The 23,550-nt window shown below is 36.5% G+C and overlaps 1 protein-coding gene across 1 annotated transcript in view; it reads left to right on the top strand.

Annotated features, from left to right (window-relative positions):
* Positions 1–23,550, top strand: part of DOCK3 (dedicator of cytokinesis 3) — a 221,486-nt gene that overhangs the window by 67,710 nt on the left and 130,226 nt on the right. The window contains exons 6-9 of the mRNA XM_063348169.1: positions 4,550–4,698; positions 12,846–12,930; positions 21,394–21,435; positions 22,839–22,993. Of these exons, the coding sequence (XP_063204239.1) occupies positions 4,550–4,698; positions 12,846–12,930; positions 21,394–21,435; positions 22,839–22,993 (431 nt within the window). The remainder of the gene's footprint in view (positions 1–4,549; positions 4,699–12,845; positions 12,931–21,393; positions 21,436–22,838; positions 22,994–23,550) is intronic.

Below are 23,550 nucleotides of genomic sequence, written 5' to 3'. Positions count from 1 at the left end.
GAGAGAGGCAAAATCCTGATTTCTTTACAGTAGTGTTAAGTGAAGCCATGGTAACAAAATGGCTATAAATAGGTCACCTTCCATAATATACCAATCTTTTATATATTTTCATGTTATGTGGTATTCATTTAGAGAAAAATGACAAAGGCAGCCTTAGTATTTCAAAGGCACCATAGGCATAAAACAGGGAGTTTGTGTTACTGCACTGAAGCATGAAACAGCTCTGTGTTCCTGTGAGTGCAGGTTTATTTTATGTGATGATTTGTTTAAAAACACCTGTGCTGGGTGCTGTGCCCAGGTGTTGGTGGTGGGGATGTCTCTGTGGGGATTCCGGCTGGTTCCACAGGAGACCTGATGCAGGACACAGCTGAGCCCGTTAGCAAAGCTGATGAGAGCATGTTTAAGAAGGGACGAGTGGCCCCCCAGGCAGTGAGGGTGAGGGGAAAAGAGCGGGGAACGGTGGGGCTGAGCAGGAGGAGGTGGACGGATGGTGGAGCAGGTATCCGCACGGTGGTCCCTGAGGGGGACCACACCAGAGCAGGCTTATCCTGAAGGACTGCAGCCTGTGGGCAGGACCCACGCCGGGGCAGGGTGAGGAGGAAGGGACAGCGGAGAGGAGCTGCTGTGGACAGCCAGCCCCGCCATTCCCCTGCTGAGGGGGAGAAGGGGTGGAGGAGTTGGGGGTGAAGGCGAGGATGGGAAGAGGGTAGGTAGGGATGCATGGGTTTAGGGGGTTTGTCTTTCTTTCTCACCGCCCAACTCTTACTTTAATTGGCAGTAAACTAAATTAATTTCCCCCAAGTCAAGTCTGTTTTGCTGGGATTGTAACGGGTAAGTGATCTTTACCGCAACTCAGAAATATTGTCATTTTATTTCCCCCCACCCTGGCCTGTTGAAGAGGGGGAATGAGAACGCAGCTAGGCAGGGGCCTGGCAGCCAGTAAAGGTTAACCCACCACAGCCCCAAAACTGTCTTTTGACTTTTGATCTCCATAGAGTTAATGCGGAATCATTAAAAGAAAAAAAAAAATGAATGCCAGAATTCCACTTTTTGATGTGTAGCTGTATATACAAAGATTATCCAGGCACTGATAAGCAGGACTTGTTAGTAGTAACAGATCAAAGAAACACAGCCGGTGTATTTCTATCCAGGGGATAGGAAAATAAGGTAATGAAGTGTGCTAGAGAACAGACTTGTGCTGCTTGTAAGAAGAGAGTCCTCAGTTCATTAAGGCTATCCAGATGCTTTGTTCTTGACACACCTTAATTATTACCATGAAAGTTTTTCCATAAATATTTACTTTTATATTGTGGATGTAAAATATTTGCCAAATATGTTCATAAATGTGCACAGCAGATTATTCGGATGGACTGATAGAGTGCTTATTGCTCTGTAGCCCATGAAAAAGCTAGATGAAAAATGAGAGGTTATAGATTGTGTGGAAGTTTACTGTAAAACACAATGAACGCTTACATATTGGATTGACTTGCACTTTTTTTATTTAGCTACTAACAAGATGATAAAGTTTCAGGTTTCTTTATGGTGCTACTCTGACTAAAATGACTTGAATGACTCTAATGTTTAAAATTAGTTTTTCTGGAAATGTGCTGTTCAGGATCATCTGTTTCACTTTAAGTGTTCTGGTGGTTTTTTTTCTTTTTTTTTTTTTTTTTTTTTTTTTTACATGGGGGTAGGAATCCTGATCAGCTTAGTTTAGTGTTGAATTTTGAAGGTCCTTTTTTTTTTCTTGAAAGAGAGAAGGCAGAGGAATGTCATTTAAATATGTGCATCCACCTCCCTTCCTCTCTCCCAAATGGAGTTTATTAGTCACTCGAATCTTGTGGTGTGAGGAGGGATGTTATAATCTGGTTTTTGCCTGCTTCAAACTCTTTGCTGCCTCCAAGCCTGAAATTAAGCTACCTTCAACTCTGTTCTAGCTCCTTTTTCTCTCTCACAAGTTATTTGCTTCACTTCCCTGAGCCTTGCATCTATGGTTCACTTCATAACAGTTTGCCTGAGATCACAGCTATAGCTCCTCTTGCTTCCCACTGTCTCCTACCTCTTCTTCCTTCCTCGTAGGGGACCGTGTATTTTCTAAAAAGGACACCATATGTTTAGCTCTCTGTCTATCAATACTTGCTCATTCTGTTTAAAGTAGATGAAATATTTTTTGAAGAATAAGTCTGAGAACTAAAGCTGAAAAGGACAGATTGTCACGATCATGGAACACAGGAGAGGTGTTTGAGGTTAAAGAGAGGTTTAAGTTGAGGGTTTTTCTTTTTTTCGGATCATGGCGTAGGACCTAACGTGACTAGCTTTTATAAAATTGTATTCTACAATCTAATTTCTCATTTATTTGTGTTTAAATAAATACAAATAAATACTTCTGATGCTTGTGTAAAAAATAACTGTAATAGTAACTCCAGAACATACAGTAATTTAACCAGTATAGTGTTCTGGACTTGAATTCATTGATAGCCTTGAACCATTATTTCAAGAGTAAGGGAGTGGCTTTTTAAGCAGGTTTATTTGGAAAGTCTGAATGTGATGATTCTGGAGCTGATTCTCAGAATCATTTAATTGCCAACTCTTTTATTGACAGATATCCCTAACTTGCTTATTTGTTAGTCCCAAACTCCATTGTCTAAATCTTGGGTTAGAGGAAGTTACAGCCCTTTCTTGTTCACATAAAGAGCATATGAAAATATTCCTATACCTACTGTTTTCTTCAGCTTATATAGGACTGACTTTGGACAACACTTAGTGAAAAAAACCTAAATACAGTTTTGTACTTACCACCTACACCTAAACACCATTTTGTACTTATCAGCTATGAGTGATATTAAAATAAGTATTTTCAGCCCTAGAAATGTATGTCTTTCTGTTGGATCTGGTGTCTGTAGGTTCATTTTTTCAGGTGGGCCCAGAACCCATGTGGATACATAGTTGAAATATGGTGCATCTTTTAATCTAAAAATGGTTTGATAAGAACAGCAGATGATTCCATCTGTGTTTAACCTGCTTCAGCAAAACAGATGTGTTGTCAGGTTCAGAGAAATTAGCAAATTGCTGATCAAAATGGAGTACATTTGAAATCTATTTTCCTAAGTCATGCAAATCTAGTGGTCTTGTAGGAAAACCAGCTCAAGTAGATGGAAATTTTTTTTTCATCTCATCTTACCTATTTTTGGCAAAACAAGTGAAAAACATTCTTTCTGATCATACATTGCAATAGAAAACACTTAATGTTTTTCATAGTGGACATTCCTCTATCAGATCTAGTCTTGATAAATGCAAGTATCTTTATTTAGAGAGTTTTTATAAAATACTCATTTGCAAGCAGAAATGCAATCAAGACAATCCTGGCTTGTGAAATCTCAGTTTCAGTCCATCTAGTCAGTGAGATTCAAACGTTTCAAGTTTTCTATACAGGTACGAATGGAGCTTAGTTGTTTAAAAAACAGCATTCAACTGCAGTAGGAGACTTCATTTATTTTTTTTTTCTTCTCGGGATCCTCATCTCACACTTGGGCCATTTTATGCTGTTTGAGACGTAGCTGTGTAGACAAGAGCCCCCTTGACACACACTTCGCATCTAGAGATACTGGAGTAGTCAGGCCACGCTCCCTTATCTTACGGGCGCTTAGAGGTGGCCTTGGTTCTTAGCACCAGACTTTCCTTTTTGTGGACTTCCCATACAGTCATTTCCTGCAGTGGGAAAAAGGTATTTTCACTTCCGTATGTGTTTTGGGGGTTTGGTTTGGGTTTGGGGTGGTTTTTTCATATTTGAAGAATAATACTAGTTCTTTCGGAAATGATTGTGGTGTTAGTTGTTTAGGGTTTGGGGTTTTCGGGTTTTTTTGTTTTTTTGTTTTTCTTTGTTTGTTTGCTGGTGGTGGTAGTGTGGGATATTTTTACTGTCTATGGTAATTTTCCTTTTTAAAGTAATTTTGCTGGTGGATTTTATCATTAATTGCTTTAGTCCCTTTTAGAGTGCAGATAATGAATATTCATATCCCCACCACCACCTAACTGGGTAAATGTTAGTAATTGGAATGTCAAAAATATTAAAAGTGGTTTTCTGTTGTGGTGACTGTTCAGAGCAATTAAGTTAGCTGCTGACAGCAAACAAACTTTTTCACATCTCTGTTACTTTAAATCAAAAACTTTGAATTTATTATATGATTGAAATAAATGATCCCTGCTGCACATAATGAATCCTCTTATCTAGAGCATCAGGTTCAATCTGAAAATGGACCCGTAAGCAGAGTGAGCCTAAACTTTAGAAATAAAAAGTTGTACAATTTAAATAGCATCAGTTAACACTACTTCTTGATATAAACATTTTAAAGCTTGTACAAACTGGATTACTGTTCCTCTAGGGTAATTAAATGAATTAATATTTCTCTCTTTCTTTCTCTTTCTTCTTTCTCACACTCTTTCGCTTTCCAAACTTATTAATCTCTCTCTTCTCCCCTCTTTTCTCTCCCCACCCTTCTCTTTCTTTCTCACTCTCTTCCCCTCTCCTCCCAAAAATATGCCTTTACAGAAACATAAGGTAGATCTTTTCTACAAACTGCGGCATGTGATGAATGAGCTCATTGACCTGCGCAGGCAGCTGCTGTCAGGTCACTTGACGCAGGATCAGGTGCGGGAGGTCAAGAGACACCTCACAGTGAGGCTGGACTGGGGCAATGAGTAAGTACAGGTACCGGCTGGGTACTCTTTGTTCTAATTATTGTTAAAGAGCTTTTATTAAAAAAAAAGAAACGAAAAACATCAGCTTTTTCCTTCCAGTAGCGTTTTGTACACAGGGTAGAGCATTTCGTTACTTGGAAATCAAATGTAACTTTTTACAGTGGGTTTATTGCATAGTTCTTCTGCTATTACTATAAACTGAGCTGTTTGCTTATTAGTAGGCCTTTTCTAAGGCTGTCTGCGCTTGTACAAGTTTTAGGTCATATTAGGCCTGGGAGTACCTGTTCATAGGTACTAAAAACCTATATGTCAGTTGAAGAAGTATTTTAATGATTGATGCAATAACTAGAGAATCTCACTGTCAACAGTGACATTGGCGCTGAAGACGTAATATTTGGACTTCTTATATAATTATATAAATATATATTTTATATATATATATAGAATATATATATTTATTTTTATATATATAAATAAAAAATCTATATAGAGATTATAATTATAATCTGTATTTGGCTGTTGATGACATTTCTTAGAGGTTTAGACTCTCCCTGGTCAGTTCCATGGTGAATTTGTGGAGAGGTTCTGTAGAGCCAAAGACAACTGCAATTCACATGGAAGCTGAAATGGTAATAAATTGCCATTAGACAAAAAACAGCCCTTCACCAGAATTGGTTTTGTTCTGAGATACAGGGTATCAGAGAGGTAAGTTTTGCATGACACGCTTATGACCTTTTCAAAGGAAATATCACCCTCCTCAGGCGTATAGTGACTGCTTTTCGACTAGGAGTAGGATTAGTGCTAATTAACGTATCGGGGGGAGGAATTCTGTAAGTTGACAACTAAGGAAGAAAGTCAAATGCTTTTCACTAACATATATTTGTTATGACTCTGTTCCTTAGTCACCGACTTCAGGATTCCCTCTTGAGAGACATACCTGAATAGATGCATGAAGATTTTGCTAGCCCCCATGCTACATTTTGTTTCTCTCTCGTTAAAAGAAAACTCTGAAGGACCAGACTAATAGATTGCATCAAGTCATTGTTCTGCACTGCAGAGTTACAGATATTTTCCATTTTCATTCCCAGTGGAGTAAATGGGAACCAATAGACCATTTTTTAACATTACGCCAGACGTTTTTGCTCAAAGAGTTGTATGGATGAAATTAGCAACAGGAAACTGCAAAAATGTCATAAGAAAAAAGGATGAGGAGAGTAGAGAGCAGTGAAGAGAGTAGGCTGTTCAATGAGGGGGCTACACACTTTTTTTTTTTCAATGTGAAATCATTAATTATGAAGTACGTTAAAACTGTAAAGGTAATTCTGATGCATGACAGTTATGGGAAATCAGTAAATATAAATATGTCATGATTAAATTCTTCTGCTCAGGATGCTTGTTTAGGAGAAAAAAAAAAAAAAAGATTCTGTGTTTCTTACTACATAAGAACAGGTACTGACCTCCCTAGAGAAAAAAGTACATGATATTGGAGATACATGCTTAAACAGAAGAGGGTATCAGTAAAGGAACTGCATAAGAAGGCATATGATTGAAAAGATATTTCATTAAATCTGTACACTATGCAGTATTTAAATACAAGTGTCTGGGAGTTTGGACGGTCTTTCTGCAACATTACTCTTTTCCATAGAATTTCTGTGAGAGTTCTGTCACTTTCTTGTATCTCCCCTCTCTGCGTTTCATCACGAAACTCAAGACCGCATATCTTAATATGTGAAAAAAACTCATTATTTTCATATACATATTCACATAGTACTACCCTTTCTCAAAGAATGTAGTAATGTTCATTATTTATTCAGTAATATTTGAGATTTGCAAATAACATAAATGGAAAAATATTGTTATTAACATGTATTAATATTACCTGAGAAGCTTTAAATACATGCAATTTGAGCTGGTCTGTAATTATTCAACATAGTACAATCTAATAGGTGACATTCAATGACTGAGTAGCTTTCAGGAAACAGATAATCTTACATATCTAATTTGTAGCATGTATGCTTATTTAGTGTAAAAGCTACTTTTATCCTGACCTTGATTGTTAATGCATTGTATTATTTGGGGAGGAATGATGCAAACATGAAATTTGGACTTTCTGTCCCGTGAGTTAGGTTCTTTCAGTTTGTTGAACTGGTATTATTTTCCCATAAATGTGCAGGCAGCGGTTCTGGTAGTCATCCCTTGTGTTCTTGGAGGAGTTGGTGGAAATCAAGGGACAGATACATTCCTTGGATTAGTAGTTACAGATTTTTTTATGAAAGAAGTAATTTAGAGTGTTTTCAGAACTACTAAAGTGAACTTTTTTTTTTGCCTTTTTTTTGTATGCTTATTTTAAATATTAAGAAGTTTTGCTCTGTTGTTTGGTCTATAAAAATGTAGGAATATAATTTATTTTACAATTATTGCTGCTAACCTTTTGTATTGTTGCTAGTCATTCTTATAATGCAATACTCATTTCCACTTATTGCAGCAATTTAATTCTGTGTTGCTTACACATTCTTCCTCCTCAATACAAAAATTTGCATCCTTTTTATGATGCTTTGCTACCTCTTCCAGTTACCCCCAGTTAGCTTGTTTTCGTATGCGTGCATTCACTGGTCTTGCTGCTGGATAGGTTTTTGTATTTCCCAGTTGCTCAAAAGAGCAGAATTTACTACCTTTAGATAAGGATCTCAGTGGTTTTAGACTTTCAGTTTGAAGCATCCTTCTGTGTATTTTTACACAACTGAAATCTCATACACTGGCTTTTTTCCTGCGTATCTTGCTAGGTTTTATGCAGAATATTACAAATGCTTGCGTTTTTTTTTAAATGTTTCACTCTGATACAATTTATTAGATTATTAATCTTTTGAAGTCTGAAACGTTACTGGAAGCGTCCAATGGTCTGTAAATAACAAGGAAAAATTTGTAGAGCAGGGAACAAACATTATAAACCTGAATTCTGCAATTCATCTCATTTTAAATCATGTTGCAAGTAAAGTAGAAATTTGATTTGGAAATATTTGTTTAGGTTTTTTAACTGAATGGGTAAGTTTTTCAACTTTTACTAGTGCTTAAAATAGGAAACCAGAATTAAACTTTTTAACTAACAAAAACACGTTTCATTCTAGAGTCTTTTGCATCAAAAATCAGGTGAAGGAATATGCCTTACAGAGCTTCTATTTGAAATGTGAATGCTCTGCTTCTGCTCCAAGGCAAAAAATTACTTGCAGCACAATGTGCATACCTTGTTTACCAAGAAGGGAGATGAAGATTTCTTCACAGTAATTTAACTTAAAAATTGGAGGTCATCTTAAATGATCTTCGTGATTGATTCTTTCAGATTAATATAGTATCTGACAGATTAGCAGAAAGCATCCAGGTTTCTGAGCACAATCACTTTCCCTTTTATACTGAGGGAAGACATTTCCTTCCCTATGAATGTGGGATAGATACTCCATGTTTAGGCTCAGAAACAGAGATGAGGAGGGGGAGCCACCAATACTTAGAGATTTTGGACAGATAAGAGCCATAAATAAGACGAGTTTGTAGAGTTACGTTACTTTTTAGTAAGTCATTGCATTGAAAGAAATCTTCCAAATGGTTGCCATATATTCTGCACGGAAAGATCCATAGATAGCCAAAAATTACAAAAGAATGTTTAAAAGGAAAAACAAGGAAAAAAATGTCAGAAATAAATCTTTCCCACTGTCATGCAAATAAAATGAAACACTGCTTTAAAGTCACGATCTTTCTCTTACCTCAGAATTGCATTTGGAAAGCCAGGGGCAGTTGCAGTGTTAGCACCTACTGACATGCGTAACGCTGTAGAGGAAACAGTGTCATCCAATGAAGTAAGCATAGTCTTAAAACTAAAAAAAAAATTCCTAAATTTCAGCGCTCACATCCTTAGAAGATTATTTTTGGGCTTTGAGTGACTTACCTTCTTGTCGCATTTTTCTTGACATAAAAGGTATAATAATTACTTCCTGGTAGTGTTGCAGCAATTGGCTTAAAGTTCGTAAAATACATTTGGAGATATATATTAAATGTACATACGAGGTTGTACTATCTGGAAATCAATTTGAGAATTAAAGACATTCTTATTACAGTAGTTGTCATTGTTGCATCAAAGGTGATGAAACTAGGAGTGAGCAATTTAAACAACCACAATGAAATGCCTTTAAGAAGGTAGCAGAAGGAATAGTTGCCATTTCTGTCTAAATATGTAATATTTTTTCCTTCTCATGAATATACCTGTAGTAACGATTGAATAGGGATTAAAACTGTAAGGAGCCCTTGGTTGTCAGTCTTTCAGGGAAACCTTAATAACCTCTCTGTAGTCTGATACTTCCATGCTCAGCAGTATTTGCTGCCATTCCCTTTAATCAGTTCCTTGCTGAGATTACTTGCCTTCATCTCATGATCTTCATTTTAAGAAATAATTTCCTGTGTAGTATTACATCAGTGCTTTACTTATTCCTTTATAGATTACAGCCCCTGCAGTTTCTTTGTATCCAAAATAACTTATTTCTGTCAAGGAAAAACATCAAGTTGTATTTGCACATTCTAATTTTCACAAATATAGTTTTCGTATATTTAATTTTTCCATGGATTTCTGTATTGTATTTCCTTACAAGTCTTTTTTAAAGTCTGCACATAGTTTCTGTGAATGGCTGTCAAGACCATTTCCTTTCCCTTTACCACCTTTATAAATGTATTTGTGTACGAGAAATATGAACAGTATTAAATGATGCTTTGATGTAGTTGGAGAATGAGTACAAGGAAATTGGTGGCTGCAAAATTAAAGCTGAAAAGAGTCAAGGTGAAGTGCACATTTTTGGAGCACAGGGAATAAGATCTTGCACACTTTAGAGATGTGGTGAGTTATGCCAATCTCTCTTTCAAGATTAGATGTGTATCTTAAAGACATTTTTTTAGTCAAATGACGTATTTCTGCAAGATTCTTCTAGGAAGAGTTGTTATGACTTGTGGTTTTATGAATTCTAAATGGTGTAGCATTCGTATTATAAATAAATGAAAACATTAGAAATTGAGGTAATTCTTTGAAATTACCATTAAAACCAGGTTGATTTTATCTAGAAGCCCAGTTAGCCCGAAGCAGGGTTGTATTTTAATCCTTTTCAGTATTAGAGATGCTAGTAGTTTTGTCTATCAGCTTGCCTTTGTATTACCTGAGAGAAAAGTATCTAGAGATTTTGGGTGGTGGATTTTCAACACACACCCCCCAGACCCCCCACTTCCCCCTAAAAAAAAAAAAAAGTAAATTCTGAAGACTTCTGTGTGGAAAAGGAGGAATATCTACATATCAGCTGAAGTTTTCCCAGCCATATACTATCAGGAGTTGATATTGGGGATATTTTGTAGGTATACTAGGTAAATATTTTTGAAAGGCAGTTCAGTGTTAAGGCAGAATAGAAAAGTGCATGAATTTGCTTGTAAAAGAAAGTATTGTGGAGAGAGAAACTGTCAAATAAACGAAACAGCACATTATCTAATTTTTATGCATGCTGTGTTTTGGAGAAATACTGCTTGGCAGCTGGTGCTCTTATATTCCCACAGTATTTGATAATAGAGAGTGAAAGTGGGCCACTGACTGTATCATTGCCATTTCAAGCATTGTGTTGTCAGTCTTTCGTGGACAAAAACTAATTGATACAAATTAAATGCATAAACCTGAACTTCCACCTGTGCAATAAATGACAGCATGTTAGTACTAAAGCAAAAGACGCCTTTATTTGCTGGGAGCGACTATTGTGCAGGATTAACATAGTATTAGAGAATGAGACTCTTCTGGGCTGGAAATCCATGGTGTTAAGGGATTTAACTAAAAATAGACTATCAGATAAGTTTCACAGGGATGTTACTGCAGTTGTGTTGAACATTATTAAGTAGAAGATAATACGTTTGTCATATACTGAGTAATGAGTCCAACCACTGTTTGACCTCAGCTCTCTAGAGAGGTGAAACTATGAGAATAGAACAATATCAGGCTATGATTAGCGTTGGCAGATTTTTTTCTGTAAAACTTTAATATGCTTTGTAAGTGTACTGGAACTGTAATGCAGTTACAAGTGGTTTTGATAATGTCATTAGAAAATCCTTTGTTAATATCTGTATGTTGAGGAGAAATTCCTTTATGAATATACTTGAGGAGTGGGTGTGTGTACACATGTGAGCATCAGGGTATTTTGGAGGTGCTTTAGATTCAGGAAAACTTCTGTGAATGTATATGATGAGCGTTACCTCTTTTTAAAAAACTTTGAAGGGGATTCTTTGCGTATTACTATTTTTACCTGTTACCATATTTTTTTTTCTATTACGTTTTTGGACTTTCTATTATAAGTAGGCTCAAATGGCAGCTGCAGTTAAGTATTACCTAGTGCATTCTTAGTTTAATCTTTTTCATTTGGTAAATAGATAATGTAATTTTCATCTTTGCAGCTGCAGTTTTCAGATACTGATCTTGGGCCAGGGATAACTTGTGTTTGGTAGGTTTAATCAAAACAAAGTGTGTAAAATGTGTATAAACATCACTTTCACAATTTAGCCTTGGAGTTTAGAAACTAGGATTTGGCCTGAAAACTGCATCGAAGAAGGAAAATTGTTCCCTTTTCCATTGAAAATACAATTGGTTTTGGCAAAGAACTAAGAATGTGGAAATTCCAGCCTGTCAGTACGATATTTTAATGGCAGTTGTGGTACTGCCTAACAGTTGTTTGCCAGCAAGTGGACTGGGGCTGAGCTGTATTTTTGAGATATGATGATTTAGGGAGGAAAGAAGGAAAAAATGATTAAGCAAAATTTCAAAAAGAATTATGGAGTTGGAAAACTTATGGGAAATTATTAGTACAGTGGTCAGCAAAGGTGACTGGGCTTCTTACAGACCACTGGTTCTTCCTTGCTATTGTTTTAAGTTAATTGCGCAGAAAGAGACACTGTATTGCCTGAAGGCTCCTGTTTATTGCACCATGCAATTATTCTGCGGTACCTTAGAGGTTTTTTCAAATAAAATTTTTCATTTGCCATCAGGAACAAGTCTGTGCACAGTGTTTCCCTCTCTGATTACAAAATTAAATTGACTTTTGCTTTTCTTTTACAGTTAGTGACAGAAAGAGTGCACAGGCAGTCCAGGAGAGCACCTCTTCTGAATTTTTTTTCTTTAAGACATTTAAGAATTTCAGTATAAAATATCTGTAAACTAAGTATCAAAGTTATGTAAGATGAAAGCAGGAAAATCGTTCATTCATGTGTTTTTCTAATTTTACTCCTAATGCATGTGTTTAGCTTTTTATTGTAACACTCAGAACTCTTTATGCCTCAGATTTACAGAACAGAAGTTGGGTTTTGACACCTTTTAGGTTGTCTTGTTTTACACTCTGCGGTTGTTAATTGATTGTTAATAGTTGTCTGGATGTAAAATAGCTTATTCTGTCTGCTGCTCACATGCAGCTGTGACGTGAACTTCCTTCTTTCCTATGGAATTTCTTAACTAATCATCCTCTTTGCACTGGTATACTTTTTTTTTTCTTAAAATAGTTTATATATTTGATTTGAGCCAAAATATTACTTCAGAGTAATTAAAAGGGGTTTTTGTATTTATGTTACAAATACAGATTAAAATTATTGATATTGCAGTTACTGTTTATTATTAAAAAAAAAATAAATACTATGTTTATACAGTGATAAAGTTGGGGGTTTAGTTGCATGGACACCAGGAGTTTCAAAGCAGCTTCCCAAGGCGCAGTGTCTATTTGCACATTTGAACAGAGTTACTGATGGAAGTTTTTCATTATGTAGTGAAGGAACCTACTCAAACACTGCTACTACTTTTCCATGCGTTAAATTAATGTGTTATGGATACTGCGCCAACATATTGGCCAAAATCTTCAACTAGCATTAATTGCTATAGCTCCGCTGAACTCCAGTGAATGAAAAGTAACAAGTTCATAGTGGTTTTTTGTTTGATATTTGCATTTAATTTTATTTAGAAGGGTTATCTGTTTAATGATTAGCAACTGCAAAAAATCTTAAATGGTCGTGTCTTTGCCCTTGAGTAAGTACATGGAGTAGATAATAGTGAACACTCTAATGTATTATATTTACCATTGTGCCTGCCTTCTCTTTTGCAGACATTTGGGCCTAGATTTAGTTCCTCGGAAGGACTTTGAGGTTGTGGATTCAGATCAGATCAGTGTTTCCGATCTTTATAAAATGGTAAGAAATCTGTGGGAAATCCCTTTGAGTTTTTACTTTGGGAGGAAAAGAAGGGAAAAAGGTTTTATTCTTTACTCTTACATATTATTTTTTTTATTAGAATGTGTGTCATAAGTCGTATGTCTTTTTCATTTACAGCCTAACCACCAGTATAGTCAGTGTCTCTAGTACCCTGAGTTTACTAACAATGAACGAACTTTCTTTTGGAAATGGCATGCTTATATACATTTTAATTTCAATTTACAAAGTAACTTGGTATGAAAACTGGAGAAGGTAACTTTAAATGTTGTTTCTTCCTACAATTTTCTTCTTTTTAAAATCTGTTGTTTCAGAAGCAGCCACAGAAGTTCTAAAAAAATGGATCCGTCATATGCAACTAATGGGAATCCTTTTAAACTTTTGTCTTGGTTGCTAAAATCAATACACTAGCATTAAATGAAGTAGCAATAATTTTTTTTATTTACTTGTAGAACTGAAGAAAAATAGGGCTGGAAAATCTTAAGAGGTCATCCAGTCCGTTCTTGTGCTTAATGTCAGAATGAACTGTCTGTCATCTCTGACAATTTCTTCTCTGTTTCTGAAAATCTCCAGTGGTTAAGACTTCACAGCCTACCCAGCAATATTTTCGCTCAGTTCACTGTCCTTGCAGTTTGGAATTTTTATTAATGGTGGTCTTACACATAGAGATTTCTTGCTGCAGGTTAAGTTTCATGTCTTCCTGTCATGTCCACAGAGAAACAGATTGCACCTGCCTTTTTGCACCACCCTTTAATACTTGGAGACTTGTTTCAGGCGTCTCTTCCTTAGGCTAAAGGACACCATTTCTTTCAGGTTTTCTAGATGTCTGGTTCCTGCATGTGTTCTGCAGATTATATTACTTAATTTGCAGTTTGCCACTGCCTTTTGCAGACATACAGTTGAATTTTGTCACGTGGGAAATCTTGGAATCTTCAGAGGTCAACTGTGGTAGTATCTTGCAGAGGTCTCTTCATTTGAAAGCACCATGAACCAGGCAGATGTCCTGGCAAATTTTATTGATGTATAATTGAAGAAGGCTGACAGATCAACATGCTTTTGGGTTACGTGATTGTTACTCCAAACAGCAATTATTAGCTTGCTGCTTCCTGTTATAGGATCAAGTGTTGATCAACTACTTCTTCCATTAATTAAACCTTTTCTAACCTGGAGTCAGTCAATGGTTTGTGTGAGTCCAGAAAGTCCGAGAGAGCCACTATTTGGTTCTTTCATGAGAGTCTGCAGATGAAGTACACTTAAGTGAAAAGTCTGCTTCTAGGAGTTGCATAGATGATCTTTGCCCACAGATGATTTTTGAGCCCACAGAAAAGGAGGAGAGGAAGGAGGGAGACCAGTGAATAAGTTAATTTAAGCAAAACTAATCCTCGAACATTAAGGCCATCTCTGCTGTGTGGCAATGTCCCTCAGCATTTGAGTAGGAACACTAGGATTTTCAGAAAAAGTTGTACAATTCCTTCATTGCAGTGAGTTCCAGCTCCTATCACTATTGGTCGCTAGTACGTTCATATTAGTATACAGCAAAATTAAAGTTGTTTTAGAAGTGTGAATTGTGCCATTAGTGGACTCTGGCGCCACTAATGCAATTTACAATTTAAGTGTATTTGGATTCTCCATTGTTAGTATGGCTATGTACTACAATAAGCTTTATTTAGGATCATGATGTAACTATAAAGGGAGAAATAGCATGTAATGTTCAGAGGAAAGTGAATGCAGCCCTTTCCTTAGATGCTACTTTATTTAAAGGGAAAGGGGGGGAAAAAACAATAATAAAAAACAAAAACAAATAGGAAAAAAACCCACCCCAAAACCAACAATTACTTTAATAAAACTCCTTAGCTTAGTGTTTCCAAAATAAAATAGTGGGTTTTCTACATAAATACTGTTACAGTTTCACTCACTTCTAGTAAATGTTTAATTTACTGTTCTAAAATGTTCTTTGGCATTCAGCTGTCTACGATTAGAGAGGGATAGGTTTGCGTCTAGGTGATTTTTTTTTTTTTCATATGCAAGATGTACTTCTCCCTAAAAGAAAGGCATGTGTTGTAAACAGGCTGTCTGCTGGTGCTATTTTGGATTATTTGCACCATACAACAGTTGATTTCATGGAAAGAAATAAAAATTGTGTTACATAAGAAATACTGACATACATCATTCTCTAGTACTAATTTTTAATGTTTGTTCCTGATTGCCATAGTCCAAGGAACATTTGATGCTATTACAGCGGGGTTTTCCTTCAAGTACAGTATAAAAATAACTCAGTACAAAACTAAATCAGTAATGATTCAGAGAATGCCAGATAATTTGCTAATGTGATTGCTTTATTACTTTGTGTTTCATTCTGCACGTTTTTTTACTCTGAATACTGTAGTACGGCAAATAGCTAATATTTAATTGTCAGAGTAGTCCGATTCCGTCACCCATATTAGTCCTGAAGAAAGTGTCCACGGCACAGTTTGCTGCTCAGATCTGCGCTGGTATCAGGATGTGCCCGATAGTCAGTTCCCACTTTGCTGTTGCTTTAGTGTGTAGATTCAAGAAGACAGTGCTGTCTAATCACATCTAGTTCATAGTCAGAAGGCAATTTCAGGAACCAAAACAGCTGAAAACCTGTTATTTTTTTTAACTTAAATTTGGCAGAAATTGAAGGAGGGGGGGTATTGATGATTTTTGTTGTTCTTGGGGATTTTTGTTTTTATATTATTTTTTTTATTTTATTTAACAAAAACCCAGGGAGAGAATCCTCCTTACTCCTGGCAAAAGACTTTATGGGTTCTCAAATTAGCAATGAGGATTTACATTGTAAAATAATCTTGTGGGAGTAGTTGTGAGAGCCGAATTACTTTCTCATCTTCACAGGATTGTAGAAAGTTAAATGTACCATAGAAAACAGTTTTGTATTAACAGAACAATGGATGAGGTAACATGTTACACTTTCCTATCTATGACAACAAATTCAAGCATTTTACACGGAGTCATTAGACTTATTACATTTCTTGGTAAATTGTAAAATTGGAGCATCATTTTTTAGCTCTCATTTTTCATTGCTAAGTGTATTTGTGACTATTGTGTGACTACTCTATTCACCTCTGTCAGAACTATTGTGCTTTGAGGCCTTATACATCCCGTTTCTCCAGGTTACTCGTTTTGAAGCTAAATACTAGTGGCTTCAGGAGGTTCAGCATTTGTCAGAAATCATTGCTTTGCTCCTGAAGGAAACCAAATTGTCCTTTTCTTATAACCATATTTGTGATTTTTAACTAATATGATGGAACGCTTTTTTAAAATTTACATTACTTTTGAAATTGGGAAAACATGTTGTCACTGCCACAGAGCTCAGTGCTGGAGTTACCGCTAGATCCAAGCTGTCATTTAGCAACACGAGTCCAGCAGAATGTCAGAAACACTTGGATAGCACTGAAAGGGGTTACAAAACACAAATGTCTGGAGGCATTTGCAAAAATCAGAAATGTTCAAACCTGACGATTAAATATGTTTCGCTTTTCTGTAAATTTCTTGATTTGTATATGTGTCTTGAGGATGGATTTAAGAGGTGCATGAAATGCACAACTATTAGCGATGTTACTGCTAGGTCTTAGCCATTTCTTTCAGCTATCTGAAAAAAATACCACGAATTAAGCAGTACTCCTAATAAATAGGCAAGTTTCAAATTAATTCTGCCATCACCTTTTACTTTATTCAGATGGAAAATGAGATTGGTAAAAATGAGTAGTTTTAAAACTTGAAAATAGAGACTTCAATTGCCCAGAACTCTGCTAGAAAAGGAAACCAACTGGACGCAAACTGTGCAGGAAGCTCATGAAACCTCTGTGTGATTTTTTTGTTTGTTTAACAGAGCAGATTGTCAAAGGACAGATTTGTGTAGATTTTGTTCTAAACTCTAATAACAAGTCAGTTGAGAATGTGAAGACAGTTTGTTTGAGACTGACTTGGTAACAATAGGATTGTTAGAAAAGGAAGGAACAACAACAACAGTAAAAAGTAATATCGGTAGATAAGATATCACGAGACGGACAGTGGTAAGGAGTGGTAAGGAGAATTGATAGCTCTTTCAGAAAATTTAAATCCCACCAGTTACTCACTAAGAAGCCAAGTTGGATAAATTAAGGATTCTTCATCGCCTTAGTCACTAGAGTGAAAGAATGTGAAATGAAGATTACCAACAGCAAGTATAGAAGAATGGAAGTATAGAAAAGTATAATAGAATAACGCAAATGGGTAAATAGAAAAATTAGAAAAGCAACGCACAAATTAAGATATAACAAGCAAGTATTGCCAGCTGTATCAAGAAACAGTTTTATATAAATAAACTTGTAGTAATTGGAAAACTAAATAAAAGTTTTTATACTAGGGGAAACCAATTGGCACATGATGCAAGGGAAACAAAGTGGTATTTAATGTCCTTTTTGCCCCCCTCAAGCTCTGGTAAGGTGGTAAACCGTGTCAAATCACTAATAGTACCTGTGGAAAAGTGAAAGGAATCACACCTGAACAGGGGGGAAAAGTTTTATACCATAGTTATTGGTCCCAGGGAACTTAAAACTATATACTTTTAATTTGGTATGTCTAGAGAAGCCATATCGGACGTGTTAGTGATAATCATTGGAAAGATGGGTTCCAGAATACCAGCAAAGGGCAAGCATACTTTACACCTTTAAAAAAGGTGATGGAGGAGGAGCTAGTAATAATTCTGTAAAAAATGCTGGAAGAGAAAAAAAGAATCCAATTATTTGCAATAAGGAGGTGAGTAATAGTGACTGTGAACTTCTTCAGAATAAGCAATTTTTAAAAGTTCCAATTTACTTCCAGAACATAAATGACTCTAGTGGATAGAGGAAAAGCAGCTGGTGCTGTATTTAGATTTTCATAAAGATTTTAATTGTTTTTTTAATTGAAATTCTCCTAAGGTCGTTAGTTCTAGATGAAATTACTGTAAAGTAAACACAAAGCTAATTAGAAAACCCATACTCAAAAAAAAGAGGAAGAATGGTTGTCAATAATTTGGTTAAATATGAGGAGGGATGAATCAGCTTAATTTCTAGCGGTCGTCCTCCATTTTGTAGTGCTTCATGTTTCATTAATGACTGGATGATGAAATAGGGACTATGCTTACTGAATGTATAAATACCACAAAGTTGGAAGCAGTATTACATGGAAGGAAAGGATCAGAATCCAAAATAAGAAATTATCTGAAAAGTGTAGGATACAAGTGAGAATCATAAATGCAAGTTTTCAACTTCTGCGGTCAATTGTTGCTTCTGAAGTACGGGTTGGAAAGCTGCAAGCTTAGGTGGTTTTGTAGGAGAAGATTTTGGTATTATAATGAAATCATAAGCTGAATTAATCAATCTTTTCATGCTAATGATGGATGAGACAAAAATCAGTGGACCTAGGTTGCAATGACAAGGATTCAATTTAAGCATTAGAAAGCACTTTGATGAAGAAAGATATACTGAAATGGATCATCTTATCATGTTAAAGTTTGCACAACCTTAATAGGCAACTGTCTGGGAAAAACAGACAGTTTTTTTTTTTTTTTTTTTAAGAAGGAAGATGGATAATTTCTTAACATTCCTATTTTTATATCACCTCGCAAGGCTTTTCAGGTTGGAAGGGGCCTCAGGGGAGATCTACTCAAGCTTCCTGCTCAATGCACAGTCAATACTGAATTCAGACCAGGCTGCTCAGAGCTTTGTCCAGTTGGAACTTTAAATTCTCCAGGGAAAAAGATTGGATCCTTGCTCCAATGCTTGACTGCCTTGATGGGGTTATTTTTTCCCTTGTTGGAAAGTTGGGATATCCCATGTTGTAGTTTTATGACCACAGTATTTTGTCCTCCTGCCGTGCAGCTCTGTAAAGAGCCTGGCTGTGTCATCTTGATGATAACTTCATAGTTACTGGAAGGCTGCTATCAGGTCACCTCCAAACCGTCTCTTCTCCAGACTGAAAAAGCTGCATTCCCTCCATCTCTTCTCATAAAGCACGTTCTCCAGATCCCAGCTGCTTTGATGGTCCTTTGCTGAATGGGATGCAGTATTTCAGAAGAATTTTCAGATGCTGAGTAAAAAGGAATAAACGTTATTCTCAATCTACTGTCTGCATTCCTGTTAATAGAAACAGTAAATTTTTAGACCTCCTTGCTGCCAGAGTGCTCTCCTGACTTATATTTGGCTTGCTGTTTAGCAGGACCCTCCTAGTCAATTCCCAGCCTATACCATGGAAGGATTAGCCCGTCCTATGTACAGGACATGTATTTGTCCTTGCTGTATTTCATAAGGTTCCTTTTAACCAATTCCTCTGGATTGCTTGGATCCCTGTGAATGGAGGCCTCCTCTTTGAATGCGCGGACTACTGCCACCCATTTAGAATCATCTGTGAATTTATTAGACTGCTTAGGTCTCGGGATAGACCTCTGAAGAATACAAGCCATCAACCACTACCTTTTGAGCCTGACAATGCAACTGTTTGTTGGGGTGTGTTTACCAAAATAGTTAGTCTACCCATCCAGGTGTAACTTCACAACTTGGGGACAAGGATGCTGTGGGAGACTGGGGAAAGGCCTTGTTCAAATCAAGAGGAACAGCAGCCGCTAGTCTGCCCTCATCTGCAGATCTGGTTATCCGGTATTTTACCTTAGAGGGCAATTAGGTTGAGCAAGCATGATTTACCCTTAGTAAATCCATGTTAGCTATTTTCAGTCAATCTCTCGTTCATGTACCCAAAAATGGCTTCCAAGTGAGCGCATACGCTTTGGGCACTTTGCCTAGCCAGAGGGAAGGGTACATAAAATTAACTCAAGTTAGTGGTTGTCTGTATTGTAATAGCGGGGTCCTGAAGCATAAAAGCAGAGGGATAGTGAAATCTGGTCTTTTGATTGTGAAAATTTAAATCCTGGGGTTTGGCCACTTACTGTTATAGGTTTACCTAAACGTGCACTCTGTAAGCAGCTGTGTTCCCTGAGGACACTGTAATGCTTCAGATCACCTTTCATTTTTCTGTTGGTTGACTTGATCTCCCACTTTCTTACTCGGATTTAGAGATAAATTTTAGTCAAAAGAAGCCAGGATACCTTGAGCAGCTTAAATAACTGGCTTTTTTTCTATGCCAGCTGATTCTGAGTGGTTGCAAGTGACAAAAAGATTAAATAGGCAATTCAGCCACCTAAACTTAGAGGATTTTAGCATTCAGAAGACAGTGCAGTAGTTAGACAAACAATGGAGTTGGAGATCATTATTTCTTCTGCTGACAGTGTGAAAGAGGACGTTTTTATAACTGTGAATGTAAACAGATGTCAAAATATGCCATTTAACTTAATGTCATCTTGATTTAGTCTCATTATGAAGATTATCTCTCCTTTTGAGGTAAAAAGTCTTATTTTGGTTCTGTGTGAAAGACAGTGGTGTAGTTTGGAAAAAGTATTGCTGAATACGTTTTGTGGACTGTCTTACTTTGACCTCTTTTGACGTTACAAGTTTATCAACAGATTGTGTTGGTCCTGCTACAGAGTGTATATGTTTGGTCAGAATAAGATGTTGGGTATGTAATAGAAGGATGGAGACAGGGGCAAATTAAGAGAACGTTTATTAACATAGTGTTAATATTTTAGTTTAAAACGCTAATGTTAAGATGAATGTGTGTGGAATAGGCATGGCAGAATCATTAATGATATGGTTTTTAAAGCTCTCTGAAACCTTTTCAATTTAGATTAGTATTTAAATCTCCCTTTGGAGATTAAATGGGTTCGGTGAGTCTTGCAATCCATTTTCTGATTATAACATCTTCTAGCATAAAAGGCTTTAATACAGGATCATCCTCCGAGTTCGCTTTTGGAGATGTAGCTCTTTATACAGATGCTTCTCTACAGGTGTTGGACAGCTGAAGTTGTAGAAGAAATTCTTTAACCATTTATCAGGATTTCATTTTCTGATCAGAGAAAAAAGTTTAAACAAAGCGTAAAATCCATCCTTCTTTCTAGGTGTCTGTGTTTTTGAACAAATGCACCTTTTCATAGACAATATGCCAGTAGATGAGGATTAGTGGTGAGGTATCTCCCCATTTAGCAAGAGAACACGTAGATTATACAGTATATAGGGTGATGGACTTTTGAAGAAGAGCTAGTACAGTGTTGGAAATTCTGTCTAGCTTTTGACAGCCATTTACGTCAAAAGCTAAGGTACATGCCACCTGTACATTCGAGTTGTTAGGCTAAGAAATGGCTTAACTGAGAAAAGCCTTCAGGAAAGGTAGTGGTCTTGTGAGTGATGATATACCGTGAAAAAAAGCCATGAAAAGTTGGTAATAGTTTGAACAGTCATGTTCTGAAATTGAAGTTCTAATACTACACAGTGATAATGTAAATATTTCTTACTTTCAAAAAGGTTTAAATTTTACTATTTTGTATTTCCACAGCATTTGTCAAGTAGACACAGTGTCCAGCAGAGCACATCACAGGTAAACATCATTTATACACGAATTTTTGTTGTCTTAAAGTGTTTGGTAATGTATGTAAAGATATGATGGAGATTATTGGGTAAGTCCCTACCAATAGAACACTTCCTCAGAAGATCCCCAAGTAATTAACTTATTAACGTCCATCTTCAACTGCTGTTTAGGCCTCTTTTCCTTAGCTCTAGCTGTTGTTCTTAAAAGAGCAGCTTCTGTAGTGATATCAAAAGCCTCAGTCTGCCCACGTGAGTCTTCTTTCCACCTGCTAGTACATGGCTTAGTAGGCTTCTGTTTCACATATTCTTTCTGTAGTAATGTAATCCTTTCCTGGTCATGGAATCTGGGGCTAATCTTTGCAGGAGGACTGTGCTTCCACAGGTACCTGTCTTTAAAGGATGAGGATTTACTTGGAATTAATTTAAAATCCAGAACAAAATTCATTTTAAAGTATTTTTTTAAGCTAGTACAAATCTAGGTTGGAAGTCTGAAAATGTGAAGATTGTCTTTGTTGGTGTGTACTTGCCTGTGCAGTCAGAGGAGACTAGCCTAGCGAGCTCAGGATATTCATGCAACCTGCTTATTAAGATCAGTGTACAATTGGATGTAAATGGAAGTGATTGGGTCACCGTCCCTGGAGGTATTTAAAAGACGTGCAGATGTGGCGCTTAGGGACATGGTTTAGTGGTGGACTTGGCAGTGTTAGGTTAACGGTTGGACTCGATGATCTTAAGGGTCTTTTCCAACTTAAATGATTCAATGACTCTATAAAAATTAAATAATAATTTTATTTCTAGTTATACTCCTTTTTTTTCCCCGCACCCCAGTTTTCCTGGTCGTAAATAGGTCTTGATATAATGAGTCAAAATGTAAACCTTTCTGCTGTTTGACTTCATTGGTTGCTTGTGTTATCAACTATTGTTAAGATTTTTTTGTTATACCTGCAGGGCATATTAGCCTGTAAAGCAGATTCTGAATAACCTCCATAAATGAATTACAGCTGCTGAAAAGAAATGTTATTCTTAAAGATGCTTTGAACTTCATCTGCTTTAAATGGAAATCATCAAGAACCACTCTAGCACCATCTTATTATAGTTCATTTTCAGTACCAGAATCAACACAATATCTGAGAAATAGAATTGATTTGGTTTATTTGATAAAAATAGATTTCAAATGCATAAACCATTTGTCTCATATTTATGTGGTTATTGTGGTTTCTCAAACTGTTTAAGTTAAACGTGGAAAAAATAGAGGAAGAAAACAATCTGTCACATATGTCTAAGGTAGAATATATTTGAGATTAAGCTTTTACTTGATGCAGAAAGGAGAGCAGAATCTGTTAAAATTATCAAGTTGGTCACAAGTCCTTTATTTGTGAAGCAGTGAAAATTATTTTCATTGTTTTTAATCAGGTGGATACAATTCGTCAGCGTCATGGGGAAGCTTGCCGTATGCCAGTGCCTCATCACTTCTTCCTCAGTCTAAAGAGCTTCACCTACAATACGATTGGAGAAGACACAGATGTCTTTTTTTCATTGTATGATGTTCGAGAAGGCAAGCAGATCAGGTAGGAATGTGTCAAATAACTAAAAAGCTTCCTAGGAAAGCAAATACATGAGGAAAAAACCATGTGAGCTATTCTTCTGACACAACTGAAAGGAGAAAGCTGATAAATCAGAAGTTGACAGGCCTGCAATGCATACATGAGAATATCAGTAATAGTAACCATTGCATATGAAATTTAGTGCTTACATATAAGCAAAGCATTAAAGGCGCAGAATAGTTGAATTTTGTTGAGGTTTCTGACTCGACCTCCATGCATTACTGACAGTAGCTGCCGCCTTAGGGCTGGTATTTAAGACGTGCTAATAGTGGCAGGCCCACACTGTGTGACTGTTCTGAAAAGAGGACTGCTGTGTGTTCGGGTGTTGAATTGAGGCTCTGGAACTCTCATCCACTCCTTGCCTTACAAGCGTCTTGCAATATTGCTTGTTTTCATTACTCTGCTATCAATATAAACTGAAGTATTCATATTCATCCCTGTGTCTAGGCTGGACAACTGTGCTGCTCAGTACCTTGAGGTAAATGGTACTAATGCTAGCAAATATGAAATGTGCAGTATTT

The sequence above is a fragment of the Chroicocephalus ridibundus genome, chromosome 10 (genome assembly GCF_963924245.1).
Source record: "Chroicocephalus ridibundus chromosome 10, bChrRid1.1, whole genome shotgun sequence".
Taxonomy (NCBI): domain Eukaryota; kingdom Metazoa; phylum Chordata; class Aves; order Charadriiformes; family Laridae; genus Chroicocephalus; species Chroicocephalus ridibundus.
This window is presented reverse-complemented; position numbering and strand designations above follow the sequence as displayed.